Here is a 17,181-nt window from a genome sequence, read left to right as displayed (position 1 = left end):
CTGCAAGATGACGTTTGAGAGCGAAAACTTTTGAAATCCACGCATGCCATGGGGGACCTTCTGGATGTCGGCAGAAAATGCTCGGTGTGAACAAGCTACACGGATTTCAGCTGTTCGAGTCCCAGCTCTGGCTCCTGACTCCAGCTTCCTGCCAGTGCAGGCCTCGGGAGGGCGTGGCGATGCCCGAGTGACTGGGTTCCTGCCACTCGGGTGGGAGATCTGCATGGGCTCCACCTCTGCCCCGGCCCAGCCCAGCGGGAAGTCAGTCAGCAGATGAGAGCTCCATCTCTCTTTGCCTCTCAAATAAAATGCTAACAACGTATTTCAACACTGAATTCAAGAAGTAGAACCCAGGACTGGAAAGCACGGTGTTTGTGCAAAGCCACGTTCTTCAGCGTGGGCCTCCCCGGAGTCCACCACGTGGTCTCATAATCAGGCACACCTGCTCCAACTCGCAGTGGAACGCGCCACGGCTCTGCGATCCACGAGATGCTCTCCCACAGAGCTGGACCGTAGCTATCATTGTTGAAAGCGTGTGATTTAACACTTTCTTGAATTCTTCAACATATCTGGAGTCCTAGTGTGTCTTAGAAAACATGGACATCCAATCAGTTCAGAAAAATTTCCAGACTCGATATGCTGGGATCCTAAATTAAATGTCTATGCTCAGATTTCAGTCGGTGCCTCTGCACTGGTCTGCCCTGTTGGGGATACAGAGGGGCCTGGGGGTGGAGGGCAGGGGACACGATGACAGACACAGGGGAGGAAGCCACAGCTGCTGGCCCGGTGGGAATCACAGGAACAGACCCGTGAGTGACTCAGCCCGAGATGGGTGGTTCAGGGGAGAAAGTGAACGGCCCAAACTCTCAACTCCTATCGCTCAGGAAGAAAACAGGAACTGATACATCCATTTAGCTTCAGGACTTGTCACAGCGAGGGAGCGGGCACCGCAGACCAGGGGAAGCGCCTTCCAGAACTTCTCTGAGAAATGGGACAGGAAGTCACTCAATCATCTCCAACTCCTCACTGCACAATTTTCAATTCCAATTTTAATTTTTTTGCAATATTTTGCTACTATATTACGCATCTTATCATTTATGTCAATACTTATGAAGAGCTGTATTTTTATTTCATATTTGTTTTTACTTTAGAAGAACTATTGAAGAGGGAGATGGGGGGTGGGAGAAGGAGGGAGAGCCACTGATCCCTCCCACTGGTTCACTTCCCAGATGACTGATTAGCTGGGGCTGGGGCCAATCCAGGAGGCAGGAACTGAGCCCAGGTCTCCCACGGGGAGCAAGGACCCCAACTACTTGGGTCATCACTGCCGCCTCTCAGGGTCTGCACTGGCAGGAAGCTGGAGTCAGGAGTCAGAGCCGGGAACTGGACCCGGCACTGTGATAAGGGACATGGATGTCTTACGCTAGGCCACAGGCCTGCCCCTGACTATTTTTTAATAATTTGTCCAACACTGAGCTTGTTTCAATGCCAAAACACATGATCTTATGAAGAAAGCAGATGACTTTAAACGATTCCTTCCATGCCCCTACACTGTATCCTGAAGATGTTTCTCTCTGCTTTTGTACTTCCGAGTACTTTAATGGGACTGCTATCTTTGCTCTCCTTTATACAAAGTTAATTAAAGCCGAGTGAAGCCAGTGTTTGCCGAGAGCCCGGACAGCGGCTTCCTCTGGACTGTCACTGCCGCCTGCCTCTGCTGCTCAGGCCGACGGCCCCGGGAAGCACTGGGGCCTCGTCTCCGCCGCCACGGGTTCCCACGGTGGTCTAGCTGCTCCTCCGCATGGCAATGAGGAATTTATGCCCCAAGACTGTGAAGCCGTCTGTTGTCTTCTGGTACCTGCCACATTCCATGCGCTGCAAGAGCCCTGAGAGCGGGCGTGTCCGCACACCCTGCTGCCTGCAGCCTCGCCTACATCTGCCGGCTCCTTCTAGGATCTTTTGTGGACTCTTTTGCCTTTCTGAGGCTTGGAGTCCAAGCTCAGACACAGTGGAGAGGAAGGAATGAAACAGCTGTGACTCTGAGAGACGCAGCGAGACGGTGAGGCCCCTGTGCCCCTCTGGCGTCCTCGGCCAGCACGCGCGGCAGGCCCAGGCGAGGCGCTCTCGGCCCCCGGCCGACTCCTGTCTTCCCTCCAGCCGACGTTTTATCCGTTGGGAGGCTTCTTGACGAGCATGCCCTGGACCCAGAGGTGCTGACACTTTGAAACTTTTGTTACTGTTATCTCTGAACATTTAATAAAACATGAGGGGCCGGCGTTGTGGCGTAGCAGGTCAAGCCACCACCTGCAATGCGGGGATCCCTAATGCACACTGGTCTGTGTCCCAGTTGTTCCGCTTCCCACCCAGCTCCCTGCGAATGCTGGCCCAGCCCTGGCTGTTATGGCCATCTGGGGAGAGGACCGGCAGATGAAACATCTGTCTCTCTCACCTGAGAAGAGAAGATGAAATACTACCGCACAGGCAGCTTCTTCCGTCACCGGCAAACACCCACCTCTCGGCCTGCAGGCAGTCATCGTACCCAGCAGGCGTGACGCTGTTCCTAACCAACCGCAATGAATCAGAGCTCCACGGCCAAGGCGGGAAGCTAACAGACGGTCACTGCGATGTCCCTTCCGACCCAGAAGTAACTACAGTTTGCATTATTGCAGAGGTCTCCTCGTTCTTTCAGCACCTCCCTGAATCAGTCATTCCCAAAGAATCCAGTTTTTATGGGCTCAAGATCTAAGTAGGGGGTTCACATCACTCCACGTAACACAGAACAGACTTCACTTCCTCCACGTCGGGTTCTCCTCCCTCAGCCTCCAGGCCAACAGCTGTCACCAGAGAGCAAGGAGACACACTCACGGCATCGGCCTCAGCCCGCAGCCAGCACTCAGCGCAGGAACAACACAGAAATACTGAGGTCGGACCTGCGCCACACCCAGCCACGCCTGCAGAGAAACAGGGGCAAAGGAAAGCATGGCTGCTCGCCTTCGGCCGCAGCACCCTGGCGTCTCCCGCTCCGTCCTTTCTCACAGGGCGGTCACTGTCACAGGCTCTGTCCAGGGAGGCTCCTCCTTGTGGCCGCAGCAGGCGGCTGCCCTGTGGGGAAGGCAGTGGCAGGACTCGGGCTGGGATTCAGGGCTTCAGAGCACACAGGGTCGGAGGAGCAGAGCCCATGCAGCGGCGGGGCGCAGCGCGAAGGACTCGGAACCAGGACAGACGGTCAGGGTGGGGTGCCAGGACCCGCCTCTCGCAACCCCTGCAAATCGGCTTGCAATGAGATTTCAACGATGTGTGACCCAAAATCTTGTTCTGGAACTTGGTTCGCACGGATCTTTGCGACAGACACGGAAATGCCTCTCCTGACCCCAGCAGGACACCAAGAGGACTTCCCAGCACACTCAGGTTCCGCGTTCATCCACTGCTGTTCACCACACAACGCCTTGCACCCCACGTGATGCTACCCAGTGCTGCGCTGCAGTTGACGATTCTGAGACTCTCACTCCATAAGCAACCAACAGCCCAGGCAGCTGTGGCTGCACTGCCGCAGCCCACAATCCACGCCCACGCGACACTCACTCACATTGTGCGCATCGGCAACCTCATGCTGACACAGCTTTAACGGGCTCATGGCCAAAGTGAAGACACTCATCTCGGTCCAGGGCTTTTCCTCCCAACAATGGACGATGAGATGCCGTTATTATTCTGCTCTTCTTGCTGAGACCCTGCTGCAGGGGAGCCCGCCTCCTGTCACTCTCAGCAGCTGTCCTGAGGACCGACAACACATGTTGCGTGCACCATGGACAGGCTAATGATGTGTGTAATGTGCACTGAGGACAGGCTAGCAACACGTGTCTTGTGCATGGTGGACAGTTAGCACAGAATAGGGGCTTTGCTTGGTCGTTAAAAATGTCTATTGTTTTGCTACCAAAGTTTTACCTATTTCTGGTTCTCAGCTCAAGTAGAAGAAAAAGAGCTTAAGAAGAAAAAAGCAGCAGACGGCAATGGAGGAGAAAGGTCACTGAGAACCGTGCACCCATAGCACCTCAGAGAGGAGGTGGGCGGAGCTGAGAACCACCGCTGCAGCAGGTGTCAATCAATGGCATCTCACGAGTGCTCCAGAACCCGCCAGTCCTGCTCCAGGCCACTTCACCCCCACGTTCTCACACGAGGTGTACCCTTGGACACTGACGATGACAGCAGGGGAGCCCTGGACTGCCGCCACCTTCTCAGACTCACAGGGCCAGGTTCTGGTTTGGGGGTGGGGTGGGGTGGGGGTGCTTTCTCTCTCCCGACTCAGCATTTACAACCTCAACAGCCCTCACTGCTGCTGGACTTCATGGCACATCAGGGCCGTGGTTTTGCAGCCAAGGACACTGGGGGTCCCTCGGAGGCCACGCACCCCAGGGCAGGCACTGCCTCTCTCAAGCCAGCTCTCTGTGCACCTGGCATCCCAGTGAGCACCGAGGGCAGCAGCTCGGGCCACGCCCCTTTGCTCCAGTGTGTGGGAGAGGGGAGGACTCCTGGAATTCCTTCTCATTCATGCAAAGAAATCAGGATTTAACAAAAACGTTAAACAGCCCACAACTCTTCAAACAAACAATAAACTTCCTGTTAAACCTTAATTAAGACTATCTCTGGCAAGAGTTCCCTGACTCAGTTTCCCTCTAGATTTTGAACAGCTTTCTCTCTGATGCCTTTGGGTCACTCGGATACACTTAGGTGGGAGTCTCCAAAAAATTCATGGAGAAGGAATCTCATAAAAATCTATGCATGGATTCTAAAATAGAATTTTTAAAATTAATTTACTTACGGCCGGCGCCGCGGCTCACTAGGCTAATCCTCTGCCTAGCGCCGCCGGCACACCGGGTTCTAGTCCCGGTCGGGGCGCCGGATTCTGTCCCGGTTGCCCCTCTTCCAGGCCAGCTCTCTGCTGTGGCCCGGGAGTGCAGTGGAGGATGGCCCAAGTGCTTGGGCCCTGCACCCCATGGGAGACCAGGAGAAGCACCTGGCTCCTGCCATCGGATCAGCGCGGTGCGCCGGCCGCAGCGGCCATTGGGGGGTGAACCAACGGCAAAGGAAGACCTTTCTCTCTGTCTCTCTCTCTCACTGTCCACTCTGCCTGTCAAAAAAAAAAAAAAATTAATTTACTTACTTACTTGAGAGAGGGGGAGGGAAGAATTTCAGGGGTGAGGAGAGGACACCAAATGCCCCAAATGCAGGCTGGGCCTGGCCCAGTTCAAGGCTGGGAGCCATCACCTGCTACCTCCCAGGGTCTACACTCGCAGGAGGCTGGGTCAGGGGTTGGAACCTGGTGCCCTGACGTGGACACAGGCATCCTAACTGGTGTCCTCACTCCTGGGCCAGATGCCAGCCCTGAGCTTTTGTTTGTCATCCCATTTTTTCACAAACTCTTTGAAGTCCTCATGACGTATCACAGCACCAGGTTTCTCACCTGTCTTTGCAGCTCTCCAGACTGGACTTCATGCCACATCAGGGCTGCGGTTTTACAGCCAAAGACCCTGGGGCCTCAACTGTGCGACCAGGAGGGCCTCTCAAAAGCCATGCACCCCGGGACAGGCAGGGGGAGACGTCTGAATTGGAACCTAGAACACATTCTGGCTCAAGGCACGCAGAGAGGAATGTCCGACCTGAGTTGCTGACATCACCCAACATCTACGAAACCTGCAGCAGCAGAGGCTCCTTCCTTCATTCAGAATGGAAGCAACGATGTTCTGTGTGTGGCAGCTAGAGAGTCCTGGCCGTGTGCTCCAGGATCCCCTGTGGCCCTGGCCATGCAGGCAGAAGCTGGCGCACATGTGATCACTGCTCTCACTGCTGCTGTTTGTTGAGAGACCAAGCAGGAACTAGGTTTGGACCTCCATTTCCCCAACAATTAGCTGTAACTTCAAAAGACAGAGTATTTTTTTCAAATGTCTACGCGCTGCTATAGCCGCTGGCCTACACTGGTCCATGTGTCTACATAGAACAGGCACACTAACTGTGGTCTCTCCATCTTCACAGGAATACTTATGTGTTCACATTTTATGTGCAAAGTTCATGCTAAGAAGTCACAGTGCTATGATCCCCATGTTAATCCAAATCCATCTCCCATGTCATGAGAGGGCCAATCAGCCACGCACAGAAAGACCCATTTCCCGTGTTCTCTCCCACATGCGGAAGCTAAAAATAAAAATAAAAAGAAAAAGTTGATCCTAACAGAGACTGCTGGAAGTTAGGAAGAGTGCACACCGGGCGCCAAAGCATCAACAGAAGCAACAGGCTCCGGAGCCCAAGGCACGGCGGGGCGGACGGCGGCTCACCATCACCCCCGGCTCAGGACCCACCGCTGCTCAAGTCACCTCCGTCTGTGACCCACGGCTCCAGGCCATTTATGGCTCACATCACCTAGAGCCCAGCCATCGATTTTATGTTCGGAGGGCTTCTCGGGGCCACCGGCAGGGGAGCATCCCAGAGGTGGTTTCTCTGCCTCCCTCAACCCCAGTCGTGTCTCTCTCTGGTTAGGAGACAGCCAGAGGGCTCCCAGCACCGCGCAGAGCCCGTTACAGCCCTGACGCAGACGAGCCTTTGCTGCCCCAGCCTCGTAGGAGGCGGCTCTCCCAGGATGACCGGTGCCCGGGGTCCGCTGGGCAGGACCAGGTCAGAGGAGGCCTGCAAAGCAAGTTCTGGCATCCTCCATGCTTCAGGCGGGGAGACTGGCCCATCAAGACGAGGAGGGGGTGCAGTGGCAGGACCCCCGCGAGGCTCTGCTCGGCGTCCGGCCTCGGTCCCGACAGACCTGACTGCTGTTACCCTAAGGGCTGGGCTTCGGGGCGCTCCGGAAATGCGGGTGACGGAGAAGCCACGCGTGGATCCCGATGCTGCTGGCGCCCAGAACGTTCTAATTCCGCCTGTCTGTGAGCACTCCCCAGGGCCCTGGCAGAGATCTGGAAGTGGCACTGCCCGGAGCGCCATCTGCCTCGCCTTCCCCTGAGCCCTCGGCACCTGGGTCTCGTTCTCCTCACGCCGCCCAGCGGGTCGGACGCTTCCGGCGCAGCTCTTCCCCCCTTTGCCACTGTCCGGCATCTGGACCCGACAGCCATGTGTGCTGGGACGGCAGGTGGACGTGTCAGGTCAGGTCCACACTGCACAGGCCCAACTCGCTCCAGGCCACCAGGCCGTGGCCTTGGAACTCCCTCCTGAGAGAGCCGGGCTGGATGAGGGACACGAAGCAGTAGGGGCCGACGACTGTTTCCAAGCGGAGGAGTGGCCGGGTGTCGGCCGTGACCAAGGACGGGCGCAGCGAGAGCTGTCGGAGCAGACGGCTGGCCCTGGCCGTCTCCACAAGTACGGGGGAGCAGACCCCTCCAGAGGGTCCACACGGACCTGGGCCATCTCACCAGGAAGCAGCGGGACTCACTTCAAGGAGAGAGAACATTCAAGAAGGCTTAGGGAGCTGCCGTCAAAGGCGAACTACAGGAACTGCAATGCAAAGGGGAAACAGCTTTCACGTTCCCATCCGCAGCTTTCACAAATGCTATTTAAAGCCCAAAAAGCAGAAGGAGCAGGCTCCACTCAGAGACGTACCGCCAAATACGTGAAGTCCAGGGGCAAGAAGTGGGGTGGGCGGGGGGCGGCAAGCCGTGCTGTGTGAGGGACATGAGACACCTGCGATGTGTTTCCCGGAGCTTTTCCATCTTGCAGCCCTCTGCTTCTGCGAGGAGCCGCACAGCATCCCGGCCGCGGGCCAGAGCAGCCGTGAGCGGCACTCTGACGCCGGAGCTCCTGACTGCCCACTGCAAAGCCGTCTTTGGCAAGGTGGTGGGTGATGAATTACTGCACAAACGCCAGCCACTGCTCAGTGTTCCCAGCTGCCTTGCTGGCTACCTGCGAAACATCAAGGAGGAGGTTTTTTCTTCAAGCTAACCTTTACTTGGAGAAGTCAGAGAAAATCCGCCGGTTTCTAAAGCTTCTTTCAAAGAGTGTTTGAATTCATGCATAAGCCTGGTTCCCAAACTGCACTTTGGGAGTAGGAAAAAATAACTTTAAAAAATGTTAGCAGCTGAACCATTATTTCTGCACATCTGGAACAGTCCTAGGAACTCTGGCCCCTGTTCTGGGGGGTACCCCTGGCTGGAGCACCCCTACTGGGGCCACTTGAGTCTCAATTGGTGCAATTCTAAGAGGGGGACGTTCTGATGTTGAGAAGCCCACCTCTCGCACAGAGGAACGCACGCTTCCCAGACGGCTTCCCGTGCATCACACAATGGAAGCATGGCCGCCGTGTGAACGGATGGAGACACCAGCGATGACTTGCTGAGACACTGAGTTTTAATGACAGGAAAAGAATGCAATGATGGGAAGAATTCCATGCACCGAAGCCTTGCTCCATATAAAACAGATGGAGAAAGAGAGGAGACGTTTAGAACAGGCACCACCCTGTAGAAAGCACAGTGCTGAATGGTGGCTGTGTCACAGCGCGCTGATCCTCAAACACGCGTTCAACAAGTACCCGCTGGGCACAAGCCTCCAGGAGGAGAAATAGCAAGGGCCCCCCCCGTCAGGGAACTGAGCAGGCCCTTCTGGGCGTCAGAAGCACAGCCAGTGTGGCCCACGCACAACGCGGGAGAGGAGAGGTTTACACAGCAAGGCCAGGGTGTGGGAAGGGGCCGTGGTCGCAGAACTCCAAGGACTGGTTAAGGAATTTTGATTGTATCCTACGTCCAATGGGGTGCCACCGGTGGGGTGACACAAACACCACGACACAGTTATGACAGCGAGAGGGACTTCGGACAGTGGACGTGGGCTGGAGGCTACAAGCTTTCTCAGTGAGTGGGAGACAGGAGTGGCAGCTTGGGGAAGGGATGGAAAATGGTCAAACTCAGGTCCTGACTGGGAGGTAGACTGACAGGATGTACTGATGGGATTTGGGGGATGTGAGGTCAGCAAACACAGGGTGAGCTCTAGGATTTCAGCAAACGATGGTTGACTGACATGGCCATTCAGATGGACACGTGGTGGGGAGCAGGTGCTGTCGGAATCCCACGCTGGCATCATCAGGGAACAAGAGAATCTTGGCCTTATTACTGCAGGACATGCACGTGAGCCACAGAGGCGGGATGCGAGGGCGAGCGAGAGGGTCTCTGAAGTCAGCTCCCATGGGAGGCGCGCTGGGGCTTCTACGCAATGAAACCACGTTCCCAGTGAAGTCAGGCCTGTGTGGCCAGCAGACCACCGTGAAGAACAGATCCAGGATCCAGCCGTGAAGAACAGATCCAGGATCCAGCCGTGAAGAACAGATCCAGGATCCAGCGGAAATCCAGAGAGGACGAATGTGAGAACACAGAAGCACCGTAACGGGTGCCAACAGACGGAAGTGGAAGGTGCGCCTTCCGGTGCGAGCCCCTCCCCCGTGGACAGCCCCACTCGGGCAGGGCACTGCTCTCCCTCAGCTTCAGCAAATGGGACCAGGGAGTCGTGCTAAGCCGCACACAGCCTCTGCCCGAGTTTGGGATCAAGGTCGAGTGATCTTTGTATCCGTTTTAGTCAGAGCTAAGTTCCTGGTTATCGCTGACAAGGGGTGGACACGCGTCGCTCTGGGAGGCTGAGTGGCAGCAGCCCAGGAGGAGGGGAGCTGGCTGTGCAGCCGGGCAGCCTTCCTGGGGGTTCCGCCTGCCACCCACGCCGCATGTAGGCTCGAAGCTCTCAGGTCAGTTCTCCCTGAGGAGTCCCCGCACTGCAGTGACATCGCAGCCCCCAGACCCCGGAACACACGACCCGACTGCTTTGCACCTCAGTTCTTAGCTGGGAGTCGGGTTCTCTGTAGGGCGTTCACATCCATGTGAACGTGATGCTCCCAGGTCTGACGCAGCCCACCCTTGTCACTCCCCTCCTGACCACAACCGTGGCTTCCACATGGAATCCCATCTGCTGTCTCCTCACCCTCACAGCTGACCGCCCCCACCACGTTACACAAGGAATCGATGATCGAAGGTGCTCAGGACGTGCCCACGTCCTTATACGCAGAACCCCAAGCTGCTGCTGGAGGCCGGTGGTACTCAAGCCTGCCACGCCCACTGCCCGCCTGACCTGGGAAAGGCACAGCGGGTCCTGGCCAGCAAGTTTATTTGAATGAAGAATTGAAGTTCTGGGGCCAGCTTTGTGGCATAGTAGGTAAAGCTGCCACCTACAACACCGGCATCCCATATGGGTGTGAGCTGCTCCACTTCTAATCCAGTTCCCTGCTAATGGCTTGAGAAAAGCAGTGGAAGATGGCCGAAGTGCTTGGATCTCTGCTGCCCATGGGAGACCTAGAATAAGTGCCTGACACAGCCTTGACTCTTGTGACCATCTGGGGAGTGAACCAGCAGATGGAAGACCTGTCTCTCCTTCTAACTCTTTCAAATAAATAAATCTTTACAAAAAAAAAAAAAAACACATTCCTTAAAAAAAACAGAAATGACATTTTATAGTGCCTTTATTTTAGGATCTGTTAATTTGAGAGAGAGAATCTTCCTCTCTCTGGTTCACTTCCCAGATGGTCACAAGGGTCAAGGCTAGATTAGGGCGAATCCAGGAGCCAGAAACTCCACCCAGGAATCCCTCCTGGGTGGCAGGGGCCTAAGTACCTGGGACGTCTGCTGCCTCTCAGGCACAGAAGCAGGATGCTGGGTTGAAAACAGAGCAGCTGGGACCTGGGCCGGCACTCTGAGACTGGATGTGGGTGTCCCCAGCAGCAGCCTAACCTACTGTGCCATGACAATCCCCTCCCTGAAAATGGGGTTTAAGGCCTGAAACTGCCATTACTGAACTTACAAATGAAAAAACAAAAATCATGAGAGACAATTCTAGACTTACATGTTTACAAATAAGAATTGGAAGCAACTAGAATTATTTTGTAAAGAAAGAGAAAGTCACGGAATGGTGGGGAATGGGATTAGGTTCAGCACGTGCAGGAGGCTCGACTGAGGTTGGAAAGAGGCTGTTAGGACAGAGAGAGAGGGGATCTAAGGGTGGACAAGCACCCGCGACCATCAGGATGGCGAAAACTCCAGAGCGGCGGCTACCCGGGGTCCAGTGAGGGGAGGAACTTAATGTCCAGGGTCCACACCCTCAGCAGCTGTGCTGTGCACTGGGTACAACGTGACGGCTTGCGCTCCTGCTGCGACTCACTCCCGTCCAAACTCCCACCCTAACCCACCCCACAGCAAAGACCAAAGCCCCTCACAGGAAGGGATCCTCCAGGAGGTCCGAGCTGTAGATACCGGCACTTGGTGCTAACCAACCAATGAGGGCTTTGGTTAAACCAATCACAGGAGCCCTCTGCAAAGCCTGGCCGGGGGTGTGTGCCCCTTCTCATCACTGGTCTTCAAGCAGCGCGAGCTCCCTCCCCCAGCTCTGCTCTGCTAAGCCCCCAGAAGAGTGCTTGTGCCACTGTGGCTGACTGACAGAATGTGTCTTCCGAGCATATTTTACAGATTCGCCTCTAACGCGCCCTGGGAACAGCCCCCTTGGGCTCTGCCCTGGTTGTTCAGAGAGTAATTTTTTTCTGGTTCTACATTCAGTAAACAAATCAGCAATGATCCCCAGAAGGTGCTGGGCACCACTAAGTATACGAGAAGGTTCTAACCAGTGTAGATGCTCAATGTAGGCAAATTTCTCCTGAAATCCACACAGACAGAGTGTGTCCATGTGGACATGTGTGTGCATTTACAAAAATCTGTGTTCCTGTTTGAAAAATTTCTTCCTTAAAAACAATAAATTACCCAAGTTTTCCTTCTAATTCATTCATTTCATGAAATTTACCTGGAGTGTCTTGAAAGAAAAATCAAATACCCATGTCCAAGGTCTATATTTATCACATTCAAACTCCCTCCACTTCCCCCTGAACTAGAAAACACAAACACAATAAGGACACCGATTTGAGGCACAGGAACAGAGCAGGAGCAGCCAGGGCCCTGACGTCTGACGTGACATCGGGACGCAGCACAGGAAGTTTTAACCAGCTCCTGCGTGCTAGGAGGGCTGCGCCGCCAGGGGCTCCGCTCTGTGCCGCACCTGCTGCTGCTCTGCGCCCCTCTGCTGAGACAGACCGGCTCGCGCCGGCACGCACTCCCTGGGCGGCGATTCCGCGGAGCCAGGGTGCCCAGGCCACCCCTTCGTACTCACAGCCACGGCCTCCAGGATCTGCTTCACGGCGTCGGCGGCGTCGCGCTCGCTGTAGTACCCCTTCTCCACGATCCTACAACACGAAAAGCCTCTCAGTCACGTGCATTTAGCAGGAGGAGGCTAGCAGGCGCCTGCACGGTAAAGATGGCACAGCCAAACCAGGCGGCGGGCCTGCGAGCCAGCGCCCCAAGACCTGCTCACTCAGCAGAGGGGAGGCATTTACCGGGCCTGGGCTTGAATGCCCGTACGCATGGAGGAAAAACCATTCTTTCTCTTTCAAACTCTGAACATTGAATCCCATAAACACTCGCCACGTGGCTGGTACAACCGCCAGGAGGCGGGGCAATCCTCCGCATCTTTTCACTTTGGGGTGCTCATTGCGCACCAGGGTCAAAATAAAATGAACAGACTACAACATTACAGGCTAATTAGTAATTATTACTCTTGAAAGTCATCTTCATATATTTTCTTAGACAACTCAAATGTTTTTGAAATCAGCAACTGGGTTAGGTAGCTCACATAGGAAAAGTCAACTGGAATCATCTGTGGGCCAACACTTCCTGTTTTAAAGTCAAGGACAGGGGAGGGGAGACAGGAGGTGCTGTGACAGGACAACGCCCTGGCGTCCATCCCGTCATTCTCTCATTTGCTGTCACTGTGGGTCTCTGGTCCACCCACTGACCTACCCAACACCACCAGTGTCTCCCCCATGTTTGCACCTGCTTCCTCCAGTCTTGAAGGAGAGAAGTTGTTAAAAAGATGGAAAAGAGGGCCGGCGCCGTGGCTCAATAGGCTAATCCTCCACCTTGCGGCGCCGGCACACCGGGTTCTAGTCCCGGTTGGGGCGCCGGATTCTGTCCCGGTCGCCCCTCTTCCAGGCCAGCTCTCTGCTATGGCCAGGGAGTGCAGTGGAGGATGGCCCAGGTGCTTGGGCCCTGCACCCCATGGGAGACCAGGAAAAGCACCTGGCTCCTGGCTCCTGCCACTGGATCAGCGCGGTGCGCCGGCTGCAGCGGCGGCCATTGGAGGGTGAACCAACGGCAAAAGGAAGACCTTTCTCTCTGTCTCTCTCTCTCACTGTCCACTCTGCCTGTCAAAAAAAAAAAAAAAAAAAAAAAAAAAAAAAAAAAAAAAAAAAAGATGGAAAAGAGTTGCATAGAGGGGTTGGCACTGTGGCATACTGGATAGAGCCGCAGCCTATATTGCCCGCATCCCATATGAGCGCTAGTTCAAGACCCGGCTGCTCCTCGTCCAATCCAGCTCTCTGCTCTGGGAAAGCAGCGGAAGATGGCCCAAGTCCTCGGGCCCCTGCACCCATGTGGGAGACCTGGGAGAAGCTCCTGGCTCCAGTCTGGCCCAGCGTCAGCCGTTGCAGTGACTTGGAGAGTGAACAGGCAGAGAGGATCTCTGTCTCTCCTTCTCTCTAGCTCTGTAACTGCCTTTTCAAATAAATAAGTAAATCTTCTTTTATTAAAAAAAAAAAGAATGCTTGCTGGAAATTTCACCGATTTCCCCCAATAAATGTTAATCAATAACAGGATTTCATTAGCAGAAGGGACGCATTTCAGCAGATGTAGGCACGCATGTGTGTATGCAGCAGTGTGGAGGGACTATCCCCGGCAGGGCACTCCGTCGGGAGCAGGACGCGGCCACTGCGTTCCTGGGTTTCTCCCGCTTTCCTGAGTCCAACACAGCTAGATGCTATGACGGCGGCACAGAGGACGGCCTGAGCTCCCCACAAGGCACAGAATCCCACCCTGGAGCCCAGGGACGGGGTGAGGGGCGGATTGTGGAGACAGCCGCGTCCCAGCTCGGATCTGAAAGGTGCATGTGCCTTTTGCAAATGCCAGGGCTGGCCGTGAGGAACCCTGATGGGCAGAACACGAGGTGGGCAGCGATAGCCATTGGAGTGCCTACTGTGAACCAGCGCCTGCCGGACAGACAGGGAGACCACAGAGAGCTTACGCACAGAAACACGACCGCAGTGGAATGCCTGTCGCGGGAGGTGTGCACCACGCGGTGCACGGAGGCTGCGGTGACAGGCGGCTCCTCCAGGCCCATGTGGGGCGCCCATCCCACCTCGACTGAACCCTGGGTGTCCTGTCACAGCCCCGTCACCCTCAGCCTCTTCTCTTCCGGGGCTTCTGTGAAAGGACTGCTGTTTCAGGAGACTGGTCGACCAGCTGGTCGCAGGTTAGGTTTCAAGTTAAGTGCTTTGAAAGCCGAGTCGCCACCCTGGCCACCCTGGCCACCCGTGGCTGGGCAGGAAGGGCAAGGTCTCCGGTGGCAGACGCAGGTTTGTAACTGAGCAAGAGGACTGTCCGAAGACGTCGGAGACCAAGCAGAGCAAATCGATGTCTCCGGATCTCAGCTCTGACGGCAGGGGAGGCGCTTGGCCGACGGCCCCTGCGGGTGCTGAGGCAGAACGCCATCTCCTCCCAGAGCTGCGCACGGGCTCTCCCTGCAGGCTGCACTAGAGCAGGAAACGTCTGTGGCCTCGGAGCCCAGCCAAGTGACTGGGCAGGGGAAGCTCAGGCCGCGGGCCTGGGACGGCGCCTTCCCGGAGCTCTTCCTCATGGAGAACGGGCGTGGGGGGCGCAGGGGAAGCTGCACCCCACAGCATGCCCTGCAGAGGGAGGCGGGCCCGCCAGTGCTCGCCGGAGACCACCGCCGCCTTCGGAGGCAGCTCACGGCCGCGGTCTGAGATTCACCTGCCATGACAGGGATCTCTTCAGAAACCCAACCTGAACGAAGCCACAGCGATTCGCACGCAACACAGCGTGTGTTTCAGGCAGTGACCTGCAACAGCTCCTGCACAGAACGGAGCTGGCGTTTAAACAGCTGCCAGTGAAACTGCACATGGCAGCGGCTTCCCTGACAGAAGCAGCGAAGCTTTCGATCACCGTAGGAGTTTTAAAGCTATAAAAAGAAGGGGATAATTTCGGTTGGCATTTTTTTTATATTTAAACACAGCTATTGCTGTATTTCTCTTCACATCTGCCAAACTAATTTTGTTCTCATGTGCTGTGAGATAGGAAAGCTGCTCCCAGCATCACAAAATCATTGCCAAGGGCACAGGGGCCTGAGGGTGGCCCCAGAATGCCACTGCAGGCTGGGCTAGGAGGTTCAGTGTTGAAACCAGAGTCCCAGGGCGGGCGCTGTGGCGCAGTGGGTGCCGGTTCTAGTCCCAGCTGCTCCTCTTCTGATCCAGCTCTCTGCTATGGCCTGGGAAAGGAGTAGAAGATGGCTCAAGTCCTTGGTCCCCTGCACCCACGTGGGAGACCTGGAAGAAGCTCCTGGCTTTGGATTGGAGCAGCTCCAGCCACTGCAGCCATCTGGGGAGTGAACCAGCAGATGGAAGACCTCTCTCTCTGTCTCTACCTCTCTCTATAACTCTGTCTTTCAAACAAATAAAATCAATCTTAAAAAAAAAAAAAAGAAATCAGAGTCCCCTCGGATTTTTATCACAACACAGACTCAAAGGCTGTCCAGGACCCAGCTCCTGCGGGCCTGGCAGGCACCTGCGGGTGGGAGGGGGCGGCGCCGTGTCCGGGCTCTGGGCTGCTGCCCCCAGCCTCCCAGCTCCGCGACGGCTCCACTTCCACTGCTACTGCGTTTGCCCAGGTACTCGTTCTGCTTTCCTTCCCATCATTTTAAAATTGTAGGACAAGGAATACGGGCGACGCTTTTCTCTCTCTCCAAGCATCGACGCAGGCATGCTGCCTCTGTCAGGCTAACCGCGGCCAACCGAACCCGACGCCTCCCCCTGCAGGCAGTGAGCGCAGCGAGGCCGCCTGTGGGCTCTGATCTGATCGCACCCTAAGGCCTCAGACGCCGTGGCTGGTGGCCCGGAAGCCCCGTGGCTCTGCCCACAGCTGCGGGTTCCGTGAGAAAGATGCTGCTCTGAGGAGAGTGTGTCCTGTAGCAGCAGACGGTGGTGACAGATCCCAAACCACAGGCGCTCCAAGGACCAGGTCTTCAGGGCTGCAAGTGCCCGAGATGCCGTCACCGACAACGACCCCGATGTGTACCTGCCACCTGCCATGTGGCGCAAACCCCCGGCCACCCCATGGGCTCCAGCCGCTGACTCCTCCCGGACGGTGCATCTGTGCGCACAGCGGTCACTGATCAACTCCCATGGTGCCATGAGCGCCTGTGCTGTTCGGTGTCAGTGATGGAGAGAGCGAGGGGACCAGGGTGCCACAGGGACCGATGGAGCTGGCGTCCCCAGAGAGGCAGACTTGAGAGAGGGCTGAGGGACACCCAGCTCTCCCATGCCGTCACTGAGGACTGGCGCAGGACATCACGCAGCTTGCCGGCACACTGGTTACACACCCATCGAGCTGATACCTGCTTACTCACCCAGCAGGGCCTGCGCCCTCTCAGTCTGGCCCAGCATCTAAAATGCAGACAACGAAGCCCCTGGTGCCCACGGCGTGCAGGGCTGTGGATCTCCCCCGGCCCTGGAAGACCCTTCCCCTGCCCCACCTCTCGACCTCCTGTTTCTCACACAAGACTCAAAACGCCCCCTCCCCCCTCAGGCCACATCCGACTGAGAAATCCCCTCCCAGCACTTACCATCCCCACCCTCACACGTGGGGCCCAGTGGGGCCGCCTCTGGCACCCGCGAGGCAGCTCACGATGGGGTCCTCGTGTCGTCCTGAGCCTCCAGCCCTGGTTTCTCCCGTGGTGCTGTGGAAGGCGAGGCTAACAGTGGCATTCAAACACCCTGGGCTCCACGCGCATTGTACCTTTCACCTTCTACACTAGGTGCAGATCGACCGGTGGTAAGAGACCCTCAGGATTGGTGAAGCCAGAATGGAGGGGCCAGGTCACGAGAGGTTTTGTTCGTCATGTTTAAGGCCCTGACCTGGGCCAGTGTTGCACGGTGGGTGACAGCTGCCACCTCCAACAGCCGCACTCCATGACCGCCAGCCCCAGCCGTCCCCTTTCAGCAGAGCTCCCCGCTAATGCACCTGCGAAAGCAGCTGAGAACGGATCTTTCTCTGT

The 17,181-nt window shown here is 56.1% G+C and overlaps 1 protein-coding gene across 3 annotated transcripts in view; it reads right to left on the bottom strand.

Moving 5' to 3' along the window:
* The window catches only part of CAMK4 (calcium/calmodulin dependent protein kinase IV), a 177,829-nt gene that overhangs the window by 49,835 nt on the left and 110,813 nt on the right, over positions 1–17,181 (bottom strand). For all 3 annotated transcript variants that reach the window (XM_070075969.1, XM_051834544.2, XM_051834545.2), the window contains one exon: positions 12,172–12,244. In XM_070075969.1, the coding sequence (XP_069932070.1) occupies positions 12,172–12,244 (73 nt within the window). The remainder of the gene's footprint in view (positions 1–12,171; positions 12,245–17,181) is intronic.

This window comes from Oryctolagus cuniculus, chromosome 6, assembly GCF_964237555.1.
Source record: "Oryctolagus cuniculus chromosome 6, mOryCun1.1, whole genome shotgun sequence".
Taxonomy (NCBI): domain Eukaryota; kingdom Metazoa; phylum Chordata; class Mammalia; order Lagomorpha; family Leporidae; genus Oryctolagus; species Oryctolagus cuniculus.
Note: the sequence above shows the minus strand (reverse complement) of the source record. Positions and strands in the feature narration are given on the sequence as shown.